This window comes from Notothenia rossii, assembly GCF_949606895.1.
Source record: "Notothenia rossii genome assembly, chromosome: 6".
Taxonomy (NCBI): domain Eukaryota; kingdom Metazoa; phylum Chordata; class Actinopteri; order Perciformes; family Nototheniidae; genus Notothenia; species Notothenia rossii.
In genome coordinates, this window is record NC_136909.1 from 78290831 (window position 1) to 78307813 (window position 16983).

General features: G+C 39.9%; 2 protein-coding genes across 7 annotated transcripts in view; one reads left to right on the top strand and one right to left on the bottom strand.

Annotated features, from left to right (window-relative positions):
• Positions 1 to 2637: 2637 nt before the first annotated feature.
• sparcl2 (SPARC-like 2) lies at positions 2638 to 9902 on the bottom strand. 3 transcript variants are annotated; one of them, XM_079688044.1, is made up of 9 exons: positions 9731 to 9902; positions 9158 to 9263; positions 8262 to 8334; positions 7462 to 7573; positions 7081 to 7199; positions 6836 to 6990; positions 4991 to 5103; positions 3476 to 3570; positions 2638 to 2927 (listed from the first exon to the last, which is right to left on the bottom strand). In XM_079688044.1, the coding sequence occupies exons 2-9, from the start codon at positions 9218 to 9220 to the stop codon at positions 2872 to 2874; spliced, it is 786 nt and encodes a 261-aa protein (XP_079544170.1). In that variant the 5' UTR covers positions 9221 to 9263; positions 9731 to 9902; the 3' UTR covers positions 2638 to 2871. The 3 variants fall into 3 exon arrangements, with proteins under 3 accessions (XP_079544170.1, XP_079544172.1, XP_079544171.1); XM_079688046.1 differs by lacking the exons at positions 8262 to 8334; positions 9158 to 9263; positions 9731 to 9902 and adding an exon at positions 7828 to 8054 and having other exon boundaries at positions 7081 to 7195; XM_079688045.1 differs by lacking the exons at positions 8262 to 8334; positions 9158 to 9263; positions 9731 to 9902 and having other exon boundaries at positions 7081 to 7195; positions 7462 to 8054.
• A 1667-nt stretch (positions 9903 to 11569) lies between these two features.
• ccser2a (coiled-coil serine-rich protein 2a) overlaps positions 11570 to 16983 on the top strand; it is a 65306-nt gene continuing 59892 nt past the window's right edge. For 2 of the 4 annotated variants that reach the window (XM_079688775.1, XM_079688777.1), the window contains exon 1: positions 11570 to 12134. The gene's annotated coding sequence lies outside the window, so the exon portion shown is untranslated. The remainder of the gene's footprint in view (positions 12135 to 16983) is intronic. The other 2 variants (XM_079688776.1, XM_079688774.1) reach the window with 2 other exon arrangements.

The window sequence follows — 16983 nt, forward strand, 5'->3', positions numbered from 1 at the left end:
GAGTGAGGACCTTTTGCTGCGGATGGACTCTCTTTCAAAGCCACCAAGTATCCCTCTCCGTGCGCTGGCCCACTTTACAGTCCCTAAGAAGTTCTGAAAGTCTGCAATCTGGCAGAGCGTGATACGGCAGCATGCTTTTGAAGACCGGATGGTGATTAACCTTAGAGAGATTACTGCACACATCGTGTATTAGCTGCTTTCTAGCGACTTTTGTGCAGTTTCTTAGGAAAAACCTGATTTTCGGAAACATGTTGTAAGTTGTTTTCCCAAGATTTTGGACATCTGTCGGACATCTGTCAGACCTGGATCTGATGCGAAAGCTTGGGTGACACACTCACACGCTCTCTGTTTCAATGCCATCGTGAATGGCCTGAATATTTCTTTTGATCCACACAGCTCCTCTCCTCTCTTGCTCAATAATTTACAGATATACATTCACCGGACAAACTCTATTTACACAGCGAGTGACAGAAAGTGGGAGTTAAAATTTCATTTGGCGTAATTGCATGAAAAGAAACTGCAAAACTGGCCTTTTCATCTATTATTGATGTCTGCTTACAAGCCATGCATAATGCAAAGGGCCGTCTTTATGACAACCATGTATTAAATATCATGGTCTGTGGGTCGAGGGGCTCGGCCTGCTTGTTTTTTACTGCCACTGTTAACTGGCTTTATCATTGACTGAGTAACAGCCTACATGTACAGTGTTGTAAAAGCAAGGCGAGAAAGAGGGATTGACAGTGAGAGAAATAAATAGGGAGAGACGAGATGAAATGGGGGGACATGAGGGAGGGAGTGCTAGCTGACAACGGGTTAACAGGAATCCTTATTTTTAACAACATGTCATCACCAGTCGCCCATCTGCTCCTGTGCTCTCACAGTCTCTTGGGAAAGAGAGGGAGAGTGTGTGTGTCTGTGTGTCTATGTATGTGTGTGTGTGTGTGCAAGAAAGAGAGTCATACAAGCAAGCCATCACAGATCAGATCTCTGATCAGCACCAAAGGAGGAGGAGGGGAGACACAAGGTTAGAGAGGTGGGTGGCAAACAGATCCCTCTCTCCTCTAATATCTAAATAGGGTGTGACAGGGGGGGACAGTAGGAGACGAGGTGAACCACGTGCGTGTGTGTGTCTGATAGTGCATGTGTGTGGGTTTGACAGCAAAGTAAAGTAGGATTAGGTGGACCAATCTACAACTGCCCTTTCTGTGTTTGGATGGGGGAGGATGGAAAGAGGTGGTGGTCCTGGGGTAATGAGGGAATCTATTAGAAGAGAGGAGGGGTGTATGAAGACACAAAGAGAGAGAAGGAGGAGGTGTGTATACCATGCTGGACCTTCAGGGGTGGCCCCATCAGCTCATTTTATTATTATGTTTCTGAATAAAGGAAGTTGTCCCTAGCTGGGGAAGAAAGGAGTGCTTGAGGAGCGATGTTTGTTGGAGGAGGAGGTGGGGGCACTCGCTCCGCAGGTCACTCATGATTAGAAAATACAGTTCCATCTCAGCTCAGTACAGTTTGTGGCTTTGTACTGTCTCCCAGCCTGTCTTCCTTGTTTTTCTCCCTTTTTCACTCGCCAAGAAGAACTGCAGCCCTCGAGTGCTAAGCTCCAAAAGTTTTTGAGTGAAAATCTGATGGAATGAAGACATCTTGCTTTGATATTTATGATGATGCACTTTCTGCACGGCATGTAGAACACGCAGTCCTCGTTTGCCTCGCGCCTGCAATGAATCTGCATCTCGCCCCCTTTCTTCATCTTTGTCTTTCCAATGTCTTTCTCTCTCACCCCCTTCATCCTTCAGGCATGGTAAATGTGAAGGCTAATTAGTCCAGAGAAACCAGTCCCACCAAAGCACCGACCCCAGGCCACACACACACACACACACCCCTATTGATCATGTAGCACCAACACAAGCAACAGCACCACACAAAAACAGAAGTGAACAATCAAGATGCAACAAGAGTTTTTACATCAGCCTGTTTATACATGTACTAAAAGTCAGCGAGATTTCACTACGCAAGTTTTTACGACCTTGACAGAGGTCAAGTGTTTCAAATATTCTGCATCATGCTCAGAGATGCTATTTGCAGAGTCTGCTGTGAAGGAAATGTTTTGCAGCTTCAAAACCTTTTTTTCTTGCGTTTCTTCTATACCCGCTTCCTCAGACATCCCTTCCCCCCTCTCACTCTCCGTTCTCAGTCTTTCCCTCATTTCTGATCCATTTTTTATGCATTACTCCATTACTCTCAACTCCCATTTACAGTGCATTACCTCCTCCCATCTTCCACAAACACACTTTATACTTCTCTCTCCTTCCTTCAGCCACTTTGCTTCTCTCCTTCCCTTCCTTGCTCAGTGCATTACGACACTTTCCTCTCCTTCTCCCCTTCATCCCCTTTATAATCTCTTTGTCTCTTCTCCGGTCACGTCATCCCATACTTAGCATTTCTACCCCCTTTATCTTTATTTCCCATCTAGTTTGTCATTCAGTGTACATCACGCTGTCTGTCTGCACTGCTCTCATCCTCCCTTTTAATTGGCCATTCAAAGCATGCCATATCAATTGGTACATAATATTGCCTGTTGTCTCTGCTCTTTTACAACACAGATGTACAAATGTCAGCGAATGGAATTACCAAGACTGGGGGTGAGACATTTATTTAAACACATGAATGCACAGACAACCAGCAGACAGTAGAGATTTGATGAGGTTGTAAATCTCTGCGTTATGAGCTGCAGTACTGGTCGAGAGCAGATGTGTGAGCAGTGTGTAGAGATGCCATCCTGTAGCTTTTAGATAACTGTGGTGATACATTCTTCTGCAAGTTCTTCAAAGTAAAAGAAATGCAAGAAGGACTTCATGGCCATTTTAAATGTCAAAGATGGTTCTCTTTGATTGTAGGACACAGCTTGCGGGAGCCCATTCTCATCGCTGTAGATAAAACAAACAAAAAAAGCAGCAATATATTATTTTGGTTGGAAACAACCGGTGAAATAACTGAGACAAATTAAATACTCTGAAGAAAATTGGTTTTAATGACTAGGAAAAAGCATGTTTTAAACAAGATATTTGAATGTATGTGTGTGAAATTTAAGTATTCAAAAGTGTTGATGAGGTCAACAAAGGTCAGAATGTCTTCACTGAAAGTTTTTTGATGACTGTTTTTTAATTGGCTTCTCGGGAGTGTACCAATTTTATGAATGTGCAAAACTAGATTGCTGCCCAAATGAATGAGCATAATCATTATCCAGGAAATTATTTTCCTTAGGAGAAGGTTCATGATTTATACCGTCATTTGGAGTGAAACTTGAGGCAAAATGTATAGAGGAACATGAATCATTAAGTATCCCATTAAGCTGGTTGAGATGGCTTTGCTCTTCTTCAGCAGAAAAAAAATGACATAGAAACCGTACAGTTAAAAAGGGGCTTAAAGTAAGCTTTAACCTTCAGCAATATCTGTCACCAGGAGGAATACTCACACATGAAATGGTAGAACCAGGCCTCAGTGTGATCCACTAGACAGGTTGTCCACTCTTGCAGGGTCACCTTCCTGTTCCTGTCACTGTCACATGACCTGCGAACACAGCACATTATAAAACATAGTGACTTGACATGCATTAACCCATGCCCTTATGAACCTATGCAATTGTTACATGCACACACTACAACATGACAGATTTATACACATAGTATACATGTATGGAAAGTGCATTGGGGCTCAACATCAGCCATTGTCTTTCACCCCGCAGCTTTATCTCTGAAGGGTACTCCTTCCATTTGTGTTAATCCATGGGCAGCGGGAGACACAGTGGGTAATAAACATTATCATTGCTGGGAATGGCTTGACATTGACACAGCCAGCCCCTACACCCACAAAACCTGTCACTGCAGACTGGCAGAGAAAAGGGGGGTTGGGTGGGAATATGGATGGTACAGAAAGAAGGAGAGATGGAAGGATGCGAGAATTAGTGAAAATGAAGTAGGAGAGGCAGAAGAGAGTCTATTTGAGGAGGAAAGTAGGAAGCACAGAAGGGGGAAAGAAGTGCTTCAACGTGGAGGAGGAGTTGGATGATGGAGAGATGGTGTGGTCATGAGATCGGAGGGGAGGAGGACACAGGAAGCGGCTGTTGGCATTGAGGATGAATGGATAGATGGCGTGCAGAGAGAACAGCATGGTGGGAGGTGCAGCTTGGTCACAGAGCGGGGGCGAAATGCATCGCCGTGTCACATTTTTAACCCTTGGCGTTTCAGTAATTAGCTAGAGAGCAACATATTGCGAGAGACAGAAGGTCCACATTACGAACCTGTGTGAGACATGAGGTGATGGTCATCAACACTGCCCTTATGTTATTGACTGCCCAGTAACCTTGTGGAAAGTTGGATTTTGCCTTCTATTCAAATAAGCTGTGTATTCATATATATATATATATATATTATATATCGATCTTTTTTTTTTTACGCTGCTGGACAGTCTTGCACTAATGTACATTCTCAAAGATATAGAAGTGACTGTTATTTTGTATATATTGATTGTTCTGCTTTTTTATTGTGTGCATATGTATAAATGTGTCTTTTGATTGTGTATATATAGGTATATACATATTTATATATATATATTACTTTTTGTATTCGGGATTGTGGGAAACGGTATTTCGATCTCTCTGTCTGTACACACAAACTGAAAGATTGGCAATAAAGTTGACTTTGACTATATATATATATATATATATATATATATATATATTCCTCCCATACTTCTGGCCTCAAGAAAGTTTATTCAAATCTAAGAATGTAACATTTGAAATGTGAATACTTTGATGATACATGCTTCGGGATTTTCAGGGGAAAAAACCATGCCAATATGAAATTCAAACATGTGGCAGATAGAACAATCATGATATAATTTCTCCTGTGGTCCAACAGCAAATCCTTTGGGGCAGCGCTGTATCGTTAGCAGCTAAATGTGGTACTGACTGAAAGAATGTGGTACTGACTGAAAGAATGGTACAGCACAATGCTCCAGTGGCATCCTCTTGTATCGCAGCTTCCTCAGGTCCCTGCGGCTCAACTTGCCATCGTTGTTCTGATCCAGCATGGTAAATCTTTGCTAAACAGAGAGCAGAAGAAGGATTGAAATAAAAGAAGCATCAGGTTCAACTTATCATTTGCACTGGTTATTTAACATGCATGACAAACAATGAAATAAATATGCATTGTTGTCGTGAATGCAACATAAGTTCCAGGGGTAGCAATGTCAGTCTGCAGCTATTGGATGGATTGGCATGACATTTATTACAAACATTAAGGTCTTCAGAGGATGAATTATTGATAACCTGACTTTTCATATTATGCCATCATCAGGTCAAAGTGTTATGACCAAATTCCAGCAAAACTCGTGACAATCAGCATCAGTTGTAGCCGGCTGGCGGCTAATTGCTAATAAGCACTTGCTAAGCTTAGATGGTAAACATGATAAATAGCCTATAAGCTAAACACATGGGTAAGCATCATCTTGTAAGCATGCTAAAGCTGAGACGAGCATGGCTGCTATTTTCATGGCGTAATTTGTCCTTGCCTGATTTGACATTGTTGAAAGACAAAATTCTGGATTTGGTCGTAGAGATGAATAAATGGTTTCATGCCCATTATCAGTACATGGTTTTTCTCACCTTCAAAAATACAGCATGAGTTTTATTTGTATTTACTTGGGGCCAGGAGGTCAATATAGCTGGCGTGGGATATTAAGTTATCCCTCCATTCAACATCTTATTGAATAATTTAGTGATTATTGACCAAATGCTATTCATACATGGTGTTTTTGAGAGGCACTGTCTCATTCTGTGGACGACTACACCACAAGCAACACAAGAACTTGCCACTTACACCAGGTTGTTAGCATCGATTTCCTGCTGGACAATGCATGAAAAGCAGTTTGTATATTAGCCCAATGAGGGTGTCTGGTGTAAAAAAAAACGTTATGTTCAGTGTTAAGTTACACCGGGCGTGAAAATGATCCCTTGGCATATTCTTCTTCCGGCTGTACTTCCTTTAGCATTACATTTTGTTGTGGATATTGATTTCATTTGCATCATCATTAGATGAGATAATAATAGGTCATAAATCATTTTTATTACTAAACAATTATCTTCACCCCTTGGGTGCAGACTTTTGGTGTTTGGCATTCTGCTCCATAGGCTTACATTAAGAAGGCAATAGAAAACTAGCACTTAACACCCGTAATATTATAGGACACACACATTTAGTTTTGCAAACAAACTGCGCAAAAGAGAAGGTGCGTTATGCAGTCTGTTGATGTTGATATGAATATTGATCTACTTGTGTATGTATTGTTAACAACATACCGCTAGCTGGCTGTCTTGAGAAGAAGGAAACAAATGTAAGAATCGCAAAAAACTGGAAACCCATGTGATGTTTGTTTAACCATTTCTTATATTGAAAGGTCACATTTATTTTCAAAAGCTATATCATGTGACACAATGACCCAAAATCAATTAATCAGCATTGACACTGGAAAAATGAGACACACCTATTTTTATTAGATATGGAGTCACCTGGTCACATGACAGCAAAGGTATTGAAAATAAATGGTTGAATTTTAAATCAAGACCTTTTAATACTTTAATATTTTTCAGAAAAATGTCATATAAAGAGAAGAAGAACTAGAATTAATGAAAAGGAAGTGTGTGGTATGTGGCCAGTATGGTAATAATTCCGATACGGGTCCCTGGGTCAGATGACATGGAAGCTATTAAAACAATTCCCCAAAAGATGGTCATTGTAGACGTGTATTGCCACTTGAAGCATGAACTCTCAGCTACCTGTGCTAGTAGTGTCCTCTGGGTGTGGCTCAGGCAGCTCTGGGACGGGGCAGCGGGGACGTAGGACTGCCCCATACGACTCAGGAGCAGAAACCAGTCCAGGAGACGATATGGAAACTGGCCTAACTCCTCCTCAGTGCATCTAGACCTGGAGACTGATCAAGACAGATAGCAGAGCTCATTTGGCATGTTGCAGTACACAGTGGAAATTGTGTGTAATATTTAATGCTGTGTGTGTTTATTACCCAGACAGGGTCCTGTGTGAGCCAGTGCTGTGTGGCGCCTCTTTCTGCAGGCTTCTTTATGCAGAAAACACTCATTCCCATAGGTCTTTCCCAGCACACTGCACACTGGTGCCCTCTGCCTGATCACATGAGCCAGTGCCCCAATGCAAAACTTTATGTAAGGTGCACAGCCAGATAAAATAAACTGCTGGAACTTTATCCCTAAATCTACATATTTCTTTCTGATTTGATATGATTATAATTAACAATATCCTACAGTTAATAAGCAATTTTGCATATGATTCTTTTCACTACATTTGCTGGTCAAATACAGGCAATTGTCAAAATACTTGCAAAATAAGTAGACGTGTACTTGATTTAAATGCCACGAAGTGTTTTTACCGTGGACAGGACTGAGGACAGACACACTTGGGGACACAAACTCCATTTTCTTGAACTACCTGGCACCAAGATCCCGTTGGACTGTGGCATTTCAACAGCTCACAAAGCTTCTCTGAAACAGGAAGATACATTTCTTCATAACACTGTTTTCTGTTTCCTAGTTTTACATTTGTGTTTTCTCTGCCATTACAGGCCAGTGTTGATAACCACTTATTCATCATGTAGCTCTGATTAAAGGCCTTTTGGATAAAAGCATCATATAAAATGTCTAGCAAGCATCTATTTAAAAGGATGACATTTGACAAGAGTGGTGGATAAAAAAGAAAAGTTAGTTAAAAGAAGAAAAGTAAAGCAAATTAAAATCACATTGTTACGTGCCAGGCAGGCTGTACTTGTGTGGTTTTCTTTCCCTCCTGTGTTTCTCTCTTCTCCCTGTCTTCTGCACAGCTAATCAGCAGCTGATCGGAATCTGCCTGTGCACCTGAATCTGATGGCTGATTGGATCTCCTCAAAATGAATGATGGGACAACCACCTTGTTTTCAATCATCATACGATACATTCTTAGCCTTAAATGCAAAATGTTGCCCAAAATGTTTTGAAATTGAATGACAATGCAACAATGATCGATGCATTTAGTATGAATTTTTACTTCAAGCCAACATTATGGTCTCCTTAACCCCAAACTGTGATGAGCCAGGCATTGTTGCCTTTTATGTCCTATTAAATAAAACATACCTTACTGTGTGTACACGATTTATCCTACTGGCATAAAGCCACATTCCTCGACTGTAAGTCTTACCTGGCTCCACTCTGCCAATATACGGTCTCAGGCTCTCCTCGGCTTGTCTCTGTTTGCGCTGGGCTCTGCCTCCCTGACACACACACACACACACACACACACACACACACACACACACACACACACACACACACACACACACACACACACACACACACACACACACACACACACACACACACACACACACACACACACACACACACACACACACACACACACACGATTATTCCCTATCGTGTTCCGAGCAGAGCTGACTGGATGAAAGGATCATATGCTTTTCTTTTCATCACATTCCACAGGCATGCACTAAACTCAGGTATTAACTTGTCAGTCATTGAAGACCTATTGTCTTAAAATGTGGATCATGAGCCTAAAGTAATGTGTCCCCACTATTTAATCGTCTATGTTTTCATCTGTGCTAAAGATCAGAGTTCATATATAAGAAAATCTGTCAGAGTTATGTAAAAGATATTTAAATAAAACTGTTAAATTAAACCAAGATGAAATTGGTATGCATTTTATCACATCCATCTCCTTCCATACGACCTTATTCCAAACTTTTATTTCCAGAAACTTTGTAGTCAGAGCCAGGTCGACATCTGCAGCTAAAGTTCTCCCAGATGGGAAACAGGTGCAATGCTGACCAGAAATGGACTGGGTCAATGCGTTTATGAGATACTGTGTAAACACCTATTATAAAGCAATCATGATGACTGGAAAAGAACAAATGAAGAAACACAAAAAAACAAAACAGCCATGAGATTCTTTACCATATTTGTAGCCCTATTCATGAACAAATCTGAGGGTATTCTTTGTGCCCAACTAGGTGGTAATTTTTAATACAATTTAAGAACATTTAGACATTACCCAAGACACATTTACAGTAGACTCACCGTGGTTGTACAAGTGTGTAGACTCAGGAAAAGAAACAAAACAAAGGGCAAGCTCAGGTTCATGGCTGTAACATCAAATCGGCTGCAAGAAGAGATTCAAATGTTCCTGCAGAAGGAAAATATTGGATTTATTCAAACAGATCGTGCAAACATGGCTGTGGTTGCAATTTATGTCGAACATTGTGTGAGATTGAATAACACATTTGTTTCATTTTCCGGCAACAACCCCACTCTAATTTTACATTTATCGATATCAATTACTCTTGAGTTAATGCTGATGAATAAATATTGCTCAAGGACTATCAATTTACCAAGATAATGTACCATTAATAGATGCGTTTATGTCTGTGGTGTCATTTACATGACTATTATTCTATTTCCAGTCATTAGGATAATAGAGCGGGAATCAATGCAGCTCATTGAGTCCCAAGAAAAACAATAATTTTCCATCTCAGAGGAAACAGAGGGTTGAATTACACTGAGAGGACATTCAGGATTTCAGCAGAGGAAGTTATTATAGTCTGTCAAGTCATTCTCTATCCCCCTGCCTGCTTGAATAAAAAAACTTCTTACCTGGGCCTCTGTCACTCTTTTTTTTGTTATTCCCTTGTTGGTGTTCTCCTTCTTTCCCTTGTTGCATGATATTCCTTAGTCTCTCCGTCTCACCGTCTTCTGGGCAGCCTTCCTCAGCAGTCTTACTTTTTACTTGTATTTGATCCATCTATTTTTACATCCTTGCCTTATCTAACCCCTCCTCTCTGCATCTCCCTGTCTGTCTGACTTTCTTCCCTTCACATTATCTCCTTGTTGCAGCTACTGCACAGGTATGTGAACTCACTTGAAGAGATTGTGCTGTTGATGCTGAGATATGGAAATAAGAACAGGAGTTTTTTTGTGGTGTGGATTTCATCGAAGTTGGCACTTGAAGAAGAAAAGATGAACAAGCCAGAGTAATTATGTGGTCACATTTCTTCTTATCTCGCTGTCTTTCTCAAATTAATAGTCACTTTGTTTTTCAGACACACATAAGCACGTACCCAAAGGTAGAAACGAATGAATATGATTAAATTAACTCTCAGGGGCAATACAAGGTAAAAGGCTGCTCTCTGGTGGTTATAATGATGAATAACAGTTTCACTGACATGGGAAACATTTTGTGGGTCTACTGCAGCTAAAATCACAACATCTTATGTATTTGTATTTGGTATATGTCCTCCTTGAAGGAAGACCATCGTTTAGTCAACACTTATTTTGATTAATTTACCTCTTTAAATAATGAAGGGAACCATTCTTCAAACGTTTTCCCTGTTGCTCACTTGAATATTACATTTAGAAGAAAACACAAAGCAAAAAACATGAATTAGTAAAACAGAAAAAAAAAAATTAAACAAACATCATTAAAAAGTTAGTAGCTGTTGGTAAAGCAGCATTTTTGTTAGTGTTCTGTTTGTTGTGATTTAGTGCATCTTAGTTAAGGGGGTCAACAGGGGCTCATGAAGGGGGCCTTGTGCGGTGATCCATTGCCAAATTTATTCAGATTATACAGGAATGTTAGATCATATGACACTCAAATTACACCAATACCACCATGCATTTGGTTGATCACCATGCGTTTGGGCAATCATATCTATAATATTCTAATATATGCAAAAGATGAAGCTTTGTATACATCTTAAACAACCAATGTTGTGACACTCACTAATGTTTTTATAATAAAAAACTCTTAAGAATGCATTATTATGTATTTTCTAGCAGATTTGTGTTAGTTTAACTCTCTTTGAATCTCATATTAAAACAACTAGTATATTTGGATGCTAATTTTATACTGAATTTAAATTATCCTCTGCGGTCCTGCATTTTCTTCTTATTAGTAAAATATATCAGTATGCAACTGCAACTGTACAATATTTAATTGGAAGGAAACGAAAATGAATGAATGAATGCCCCTCAAAATATTTGTTTCCAGCCCCCCAAACCTTCACCAATTGATAACGATGCAACATATAAATACACATAAATCAATTAAATAAAAATGAATGAGAATAATATTAAGTATAGGACAAAAACAAATACTTAAGTAATTTCTTACTGATACTTTGTGTGTGCGCAGTTGTGTTGTGTTGTGTGTACGCGCCTACGTCATTGTATACATTATGGTTTACGTCTCATTATAAACCGACGTCATGTCATCGGTAGCGGGAAGACTGTAGTTTACAAGCTATGTTGTTTACGGTGAACGCAGCCATTTGACACTTTTAGACACCCAAAACAAACAAACAACAACAACAATTTATTAAAGTAAAGGTTAACATGCAGGAACACCGAAAACAATGTCAAATGTAAGCAAATGAGCACTTTGAGGCTAGCCTGCGAAGTCACCCTTTGAGACCCAGGTGACATTAACGCTCCGCCCAGCTGGGAGCGAGAGGACGGTGCTGCCAGTCAGAAAGATAAACTGCTCTGGGAAGTCAGTTAGCACCGTGAGGTCGTCTGCTGTGGTTTGTTTATTCTCATATTTAGGAGCTGTTTTCTATGAGGATTTTTACAGCCCGGATTAATGTTGACGTCCTCCCGTCTTTTTCAGTCGGTAACGCTCGGTGTCATTAGTTTATCCGTGTTGTCATCGTGACAGTTAAACTAGCGGCTAAAAGATAGAGTAGCTTCAGGCTATTTTATCCTTAAAGTGGAATTACTTCATGGAAATACGAGGATTCCCATTTGTTTATTATCCACTAAGCTAAATGTACGGGACTCGAAAACAGACTTGACATGTCAAGAAGCTTTTCATTGAACTTGTGTAGTGGCTATGGGCTAGCCATCAATTCACATCAATGAATCCTAACTGTTTTAAACGGAAAGTGAAAGACTAACCGCCTCTGCTTTACTTTACAACATGTTATTTAAAAGCTAAGAAGAACACGATGGAGTGTTTGCTGACCCGTAATTGAGGTTGTAAACATGAGTTTCACAGCATAAGGTAAGTTGTTTTTCGGTTACATAAGTGGTGTTATGATTGTGAAATGAATGATAGGAAAACAGTAACCGTGTTGGCAATATTTGCTGCCTATTCATACATCTCCTTATTTCTCTGTTTGAGTATGGGCATACATAGTTGCTATATACATTTAAACTAACAATAACTCATGAATGTAAAAAGGCTTTGATGCAGTAGTTATTAATCCTCATGTTGATGCCCAGTGAGGCAGAATAGGCCATGTTTCTAACCTCACAACATCATGCCCTTGAAAGAGTTACTGTACCATGAATGAGGATGACCAGGCCATTTATGTAATAAGCATATCAAAAGCAACTATTATTTAACACATGATAACAGAAGTTGCACACAGACAGTGATTTCATATTGTAGTATTTCGTCTTGACAAGTCTCTCTATATGGCTCAGTAGTTAAGTGTAACTCTATCTTGTTTGAGACACACCACTGAAATGTGTATTCCTCATGCACTGGTGAGCATTTAAGGGTAACTTAAGATGACTCATGGGCCTTCATGCTCCCCTCAGACATGAGTTCAAAATGAACCAGGGTTTTCTATACCATGCAGTGCAGCCTCACTTATTCATATTTTTATACCAGAACTGAAGTTGCTGTCGGTCAAGTCTCATAACTATGTGTGTGCACCATTTAAGGCTGTGGTCTATAACAGCCCAGACAGTGAAAAGTGCCATGGCATCAATGTGCCAACACACATTAAAATAAGGCTTGACTTATTGCCCTTAGTGTAAGTGAGATGGACACTCTTTTGGTGCTCCAGTGTTTGGGTGTGGTCACATTTACACACTGTATGCACTCACACACACGCAAATCCATGTGTGTGTTCCTCAGGCACCTGTTGGCATAGGTCCTGGAGCGCCACCTTGGCTGAGGGTGTGTTTACAACTTGATTCCCCCCAACAACAGCTGAATGTCTCCACCATGTGCCTGCCTTCTTAAGACCCCCCATATTGCAGTTCAATATGTGAGGGTTTTCCCAGACTGTGTCTGCCTGTCTTAATGTGTGCCCTTACCATCAGCGTCTAGCTATGCGTGAAGATACACATTATACACGACATCACCCTTAGCATAGCAGTCATTCCAAAGCTCTCTTAAGGGCAACCTTGAGGCCAATAGATAAGATGGTAAAATGTGCTTGCGTGATGCTAAAAGCAACTACTTGCAGCAAGGAGAAGTGTTGAGTCATTATGCCAGGAAACACAGCCTGAGAGAGTCCGCTAAGAGCTTGGTGAGTGCTAAACAGCCCTTGAAAGCATCAGATAATGCACCCTTTCTACTGTAATTGTTGTATTTCATTTTTCTGATCTTATTTATTCTGACAAAACTGACATGGCATCTCCTAGCTCCTATTTTTTCGGACTCTTTGCACACGCTCTCCCCTATTTTCTATTGCTCAAAATCTAATCTAATGGCTAATAATTTAAGATGGCCATTAAAATGGGATTATTTTGTCACTTAGAATAATGAACTGTGTTTATAGTTGTTTGTGTTTGCATGTCTGTGTCGTGTTGTTATACTATAGCCACTTGATTTGACTTTGACTTTTCTCTGATCCTCCTTGCCCTCTTCTCTCTCTGTATGTTGTCTATCATTAGAGCTATACTTAGCCACGCTTATCAGTTACCTCGGTACGACCACAGATGTTTAAGTGCTTTGAATAGCTCGGTGTGTTGCTGAGTGTACAGTATGTCCGATGCATTGCCATGTCGAAAATGAACAGGAGCTTTGAGCAAAATGCTCTTTTAAAGATCAGGAAATACCCTTGTAGTACTCTTTGCATGTCACCGTATTTAGAGTTCACTTTACAATGTCCATGTGTTTGTGGAACCCTGCCCTAATCCACCCTTAAGTGAAGTACTTTCAAAGATAGCCATTAAGAACGCTGACCTAAACGTACAACAACAATTTGCGCTGTGAAATTGCGCAATTCAAATTTTCTATGATATCAAATTATAGGTTGTATACAATGGTTTCTGTACAGAAAGCAGCACTGTTATATTGGATGGGTTGTGTATAAATAATCCCTCTATTCTTTTGCTCCTGTGTTTGCACAGGTGTCATTATGAACACAATGGTAGCAGCAGATGTGTGTTATTATTGAGCCGCTGCTGAAATACCAGAAATCTCAAACTAACAGCAGACATTATGACTTGTCGCACAGGTGTTACATAAAACATTAAAAGTCAATACTTTTTTATTAAAATGAATGTCTATAATCTCAATCTCTTATAAACCTATGGTACACTTACACAAGTGTTTTCACTTTACCTGATTAGACCGATGTCCCAGCTGTGTGGGGGCGTGTACACACACTGCATGATTGACATTACGCATTACGTCTCCGTCCAATATCAGCCTTAAGAGAGGCCTAATTAACCTTCAGTCAAAACATCTGTGTGGATGTGCAGGACTTTGACTGTTAGTAGAAATGTATGACGCAAAATGATACATTGTAGTTACACTAAGCAGCTAAAACCAGCACTCGCAAGTTAATTCAGTGTCATTATTATGATATTAGCATTTCTTCATATTATGAATTGAATGCTGTATAAGACACAGTATCATTGCATATTTGTTTTGTTCCTCAACACGTGCTTGCTATTGTTGCTCATATCAATTCATTTCACAGATAGACAAAGTATGTTTGGCGTGCTTCATCCAGTTTTTCCATATCTTATTAGCTTCTAGTAATGTGACCAATTTGAGCTTGCATTACACACAGTCGCATGATCCCTCTCCTTAAAACCTTTATATCACATTCAATAATCCTTCAAGGCTTTGAATCATGTGGTATTATAGAATCTTTGTGTCCTTTGGATCAGGCGTTGTACAACCAACGTGCTGGAGTTTGTGAGCTGTGTTTTGAGGTTAACCGTTTGCTTTCAGCTTATCTACAAGAACACTGCTGAGTCACTCTCAATCACAGTATATGACCTGCTGCAATCTGCGACCATCTGTTCAACATACAGTACACGTTTCTTCTCAGACACCATTGTTTGTTTTCATGTTCATGCTACTGTACCTGTTTCATTTGGCATATTGCCCTTTGTTCACTCAGTAATACTATATCATTCTAACTCTTAAACCGCCATTTCACCTTAATTAACATTCATTTTGTTGTGAGTTTAAGCTCGGAATATATTGTTTTAGCTGTTGTGAGACTGTAGGGACATTTTGCCCATTACTCATGTCCTGTTCAAGTGCAGAGATAACGTCTCAAATGTCTATGGGGTTACCTGCCCAGTCATTATGTTGATATTCAAATACTTTATTTGCATGGCAGACTAATCTGCAGCCCTCAACATCACCATATAAAGAAATGATGGTGCCTGTCCGTGCTCAAAGCAGTTAACACAGCAGAGGTATCTCTAGCCACAACCACCTCCAATGAGTATTTAGTCAGTTTATCACAGAAAGGTTACTCTTTTGTATCAGACTCTCTTTTGAACAGGTTCCCGTCTAGTTTCATCCGTTGACCTAATAGCTCTAAACCCTGTGAAAAAATAGGACACAAAGGCCTGGCAAACCTCAACCGTGGTCTTATTTGATGTCAGGAGGCTTTGTTCTCCCTAGCCTCACATGTTTGCTTGTTACTGTACAAACACGTACAGTAGGAGAATAATAGAGATTAGGGGAAGTCTTTGTTAAGAAAGACAGCCTGATAGACAGTGGAAAGAAAAGAGGCACAGGAAAAGAGGGAAGTTGGGCAGAGAGGAAGCAGGAGTCCATTCAAAGAGCACAAATCCATCAGGAACAGGATCTATTAAAGGCTTATATTTTAGACTATGTTTCATATTGAGGGCCTTAACCTGTTAAGCCCTGAGCCTGTTTTTCAGGTTTCAGGCTCGAAAATGACATGCCCAGAACGAATGACTATAGCTTCACTTCTAAAAGGGGTAAATGAGTAATCTTTTTTCTCAAAGCAATGATACACCTGTGAGTTAGATCTAGAAAAGTCAGAATCAATATAGATGTTTTTATTTTAAAGTAAATTCAGATTGAACACAGTAAAAAAAGTGTAATTTATAGTTTCCGCCCAAAGAAAAACCATTACTTATAGTGAAAAGCACCTTTGAATGATGGGATAGTAGACTAAACGCTTTAGGAATGACCCGTAAAGTGAAGTTGTGTGTTGTCTTTCCTGGCTTTCGCTGCCGTGAATTTTGGTCGCACAGTGATGATACTTATACCATTGGAATCTGTGGAATCTTAGCTTTCACAGGGGTAGACATTAAGGGTAAAATGCCACTGGCCCGGAGCATTCGTCCAAAAAAAAATCGACTTATAATGAAGAAAATTAACACATTTGTTGCAATAGTCATTTATGCACTAACTACATTACTACCTGTACTACAACATTTGAATCATCAGTTCTTCCTAATTTTCCTCAATTGTTCATATTTGGTTTATTAAAATAATGATATTGTGGTCATTGTTAAAAAATGTCTGCTCTTATTATGAGTATTATTATTTGTATAATGCACTTTCTGCCTTCCTGTCATTAGGAGTTAGACATGTAATGGCTATGTAATAGATTAGATTAGAACCTTCATTATCCTAAACTGCTGGGACATTTCCCTATAGCCAATACCCTTTATATGTTCTACTCTTCACTTAGGCTACTTGTCAGCACGGCATTGATGTACAGAGCCGACAGAAGACCTTGTTTATATTGGCATCATATTGAGAGGTGCAGCCAGTGACGCGTCCTAAAACCAGGAAGTAAGCTGCTGGTTCCCTCGACAAAAAGCAATGGGATTTCTCCACAGGGTTTTGGAAAATAGCTGGTAATAAGGTCTGTGGAAAACAAACCTGT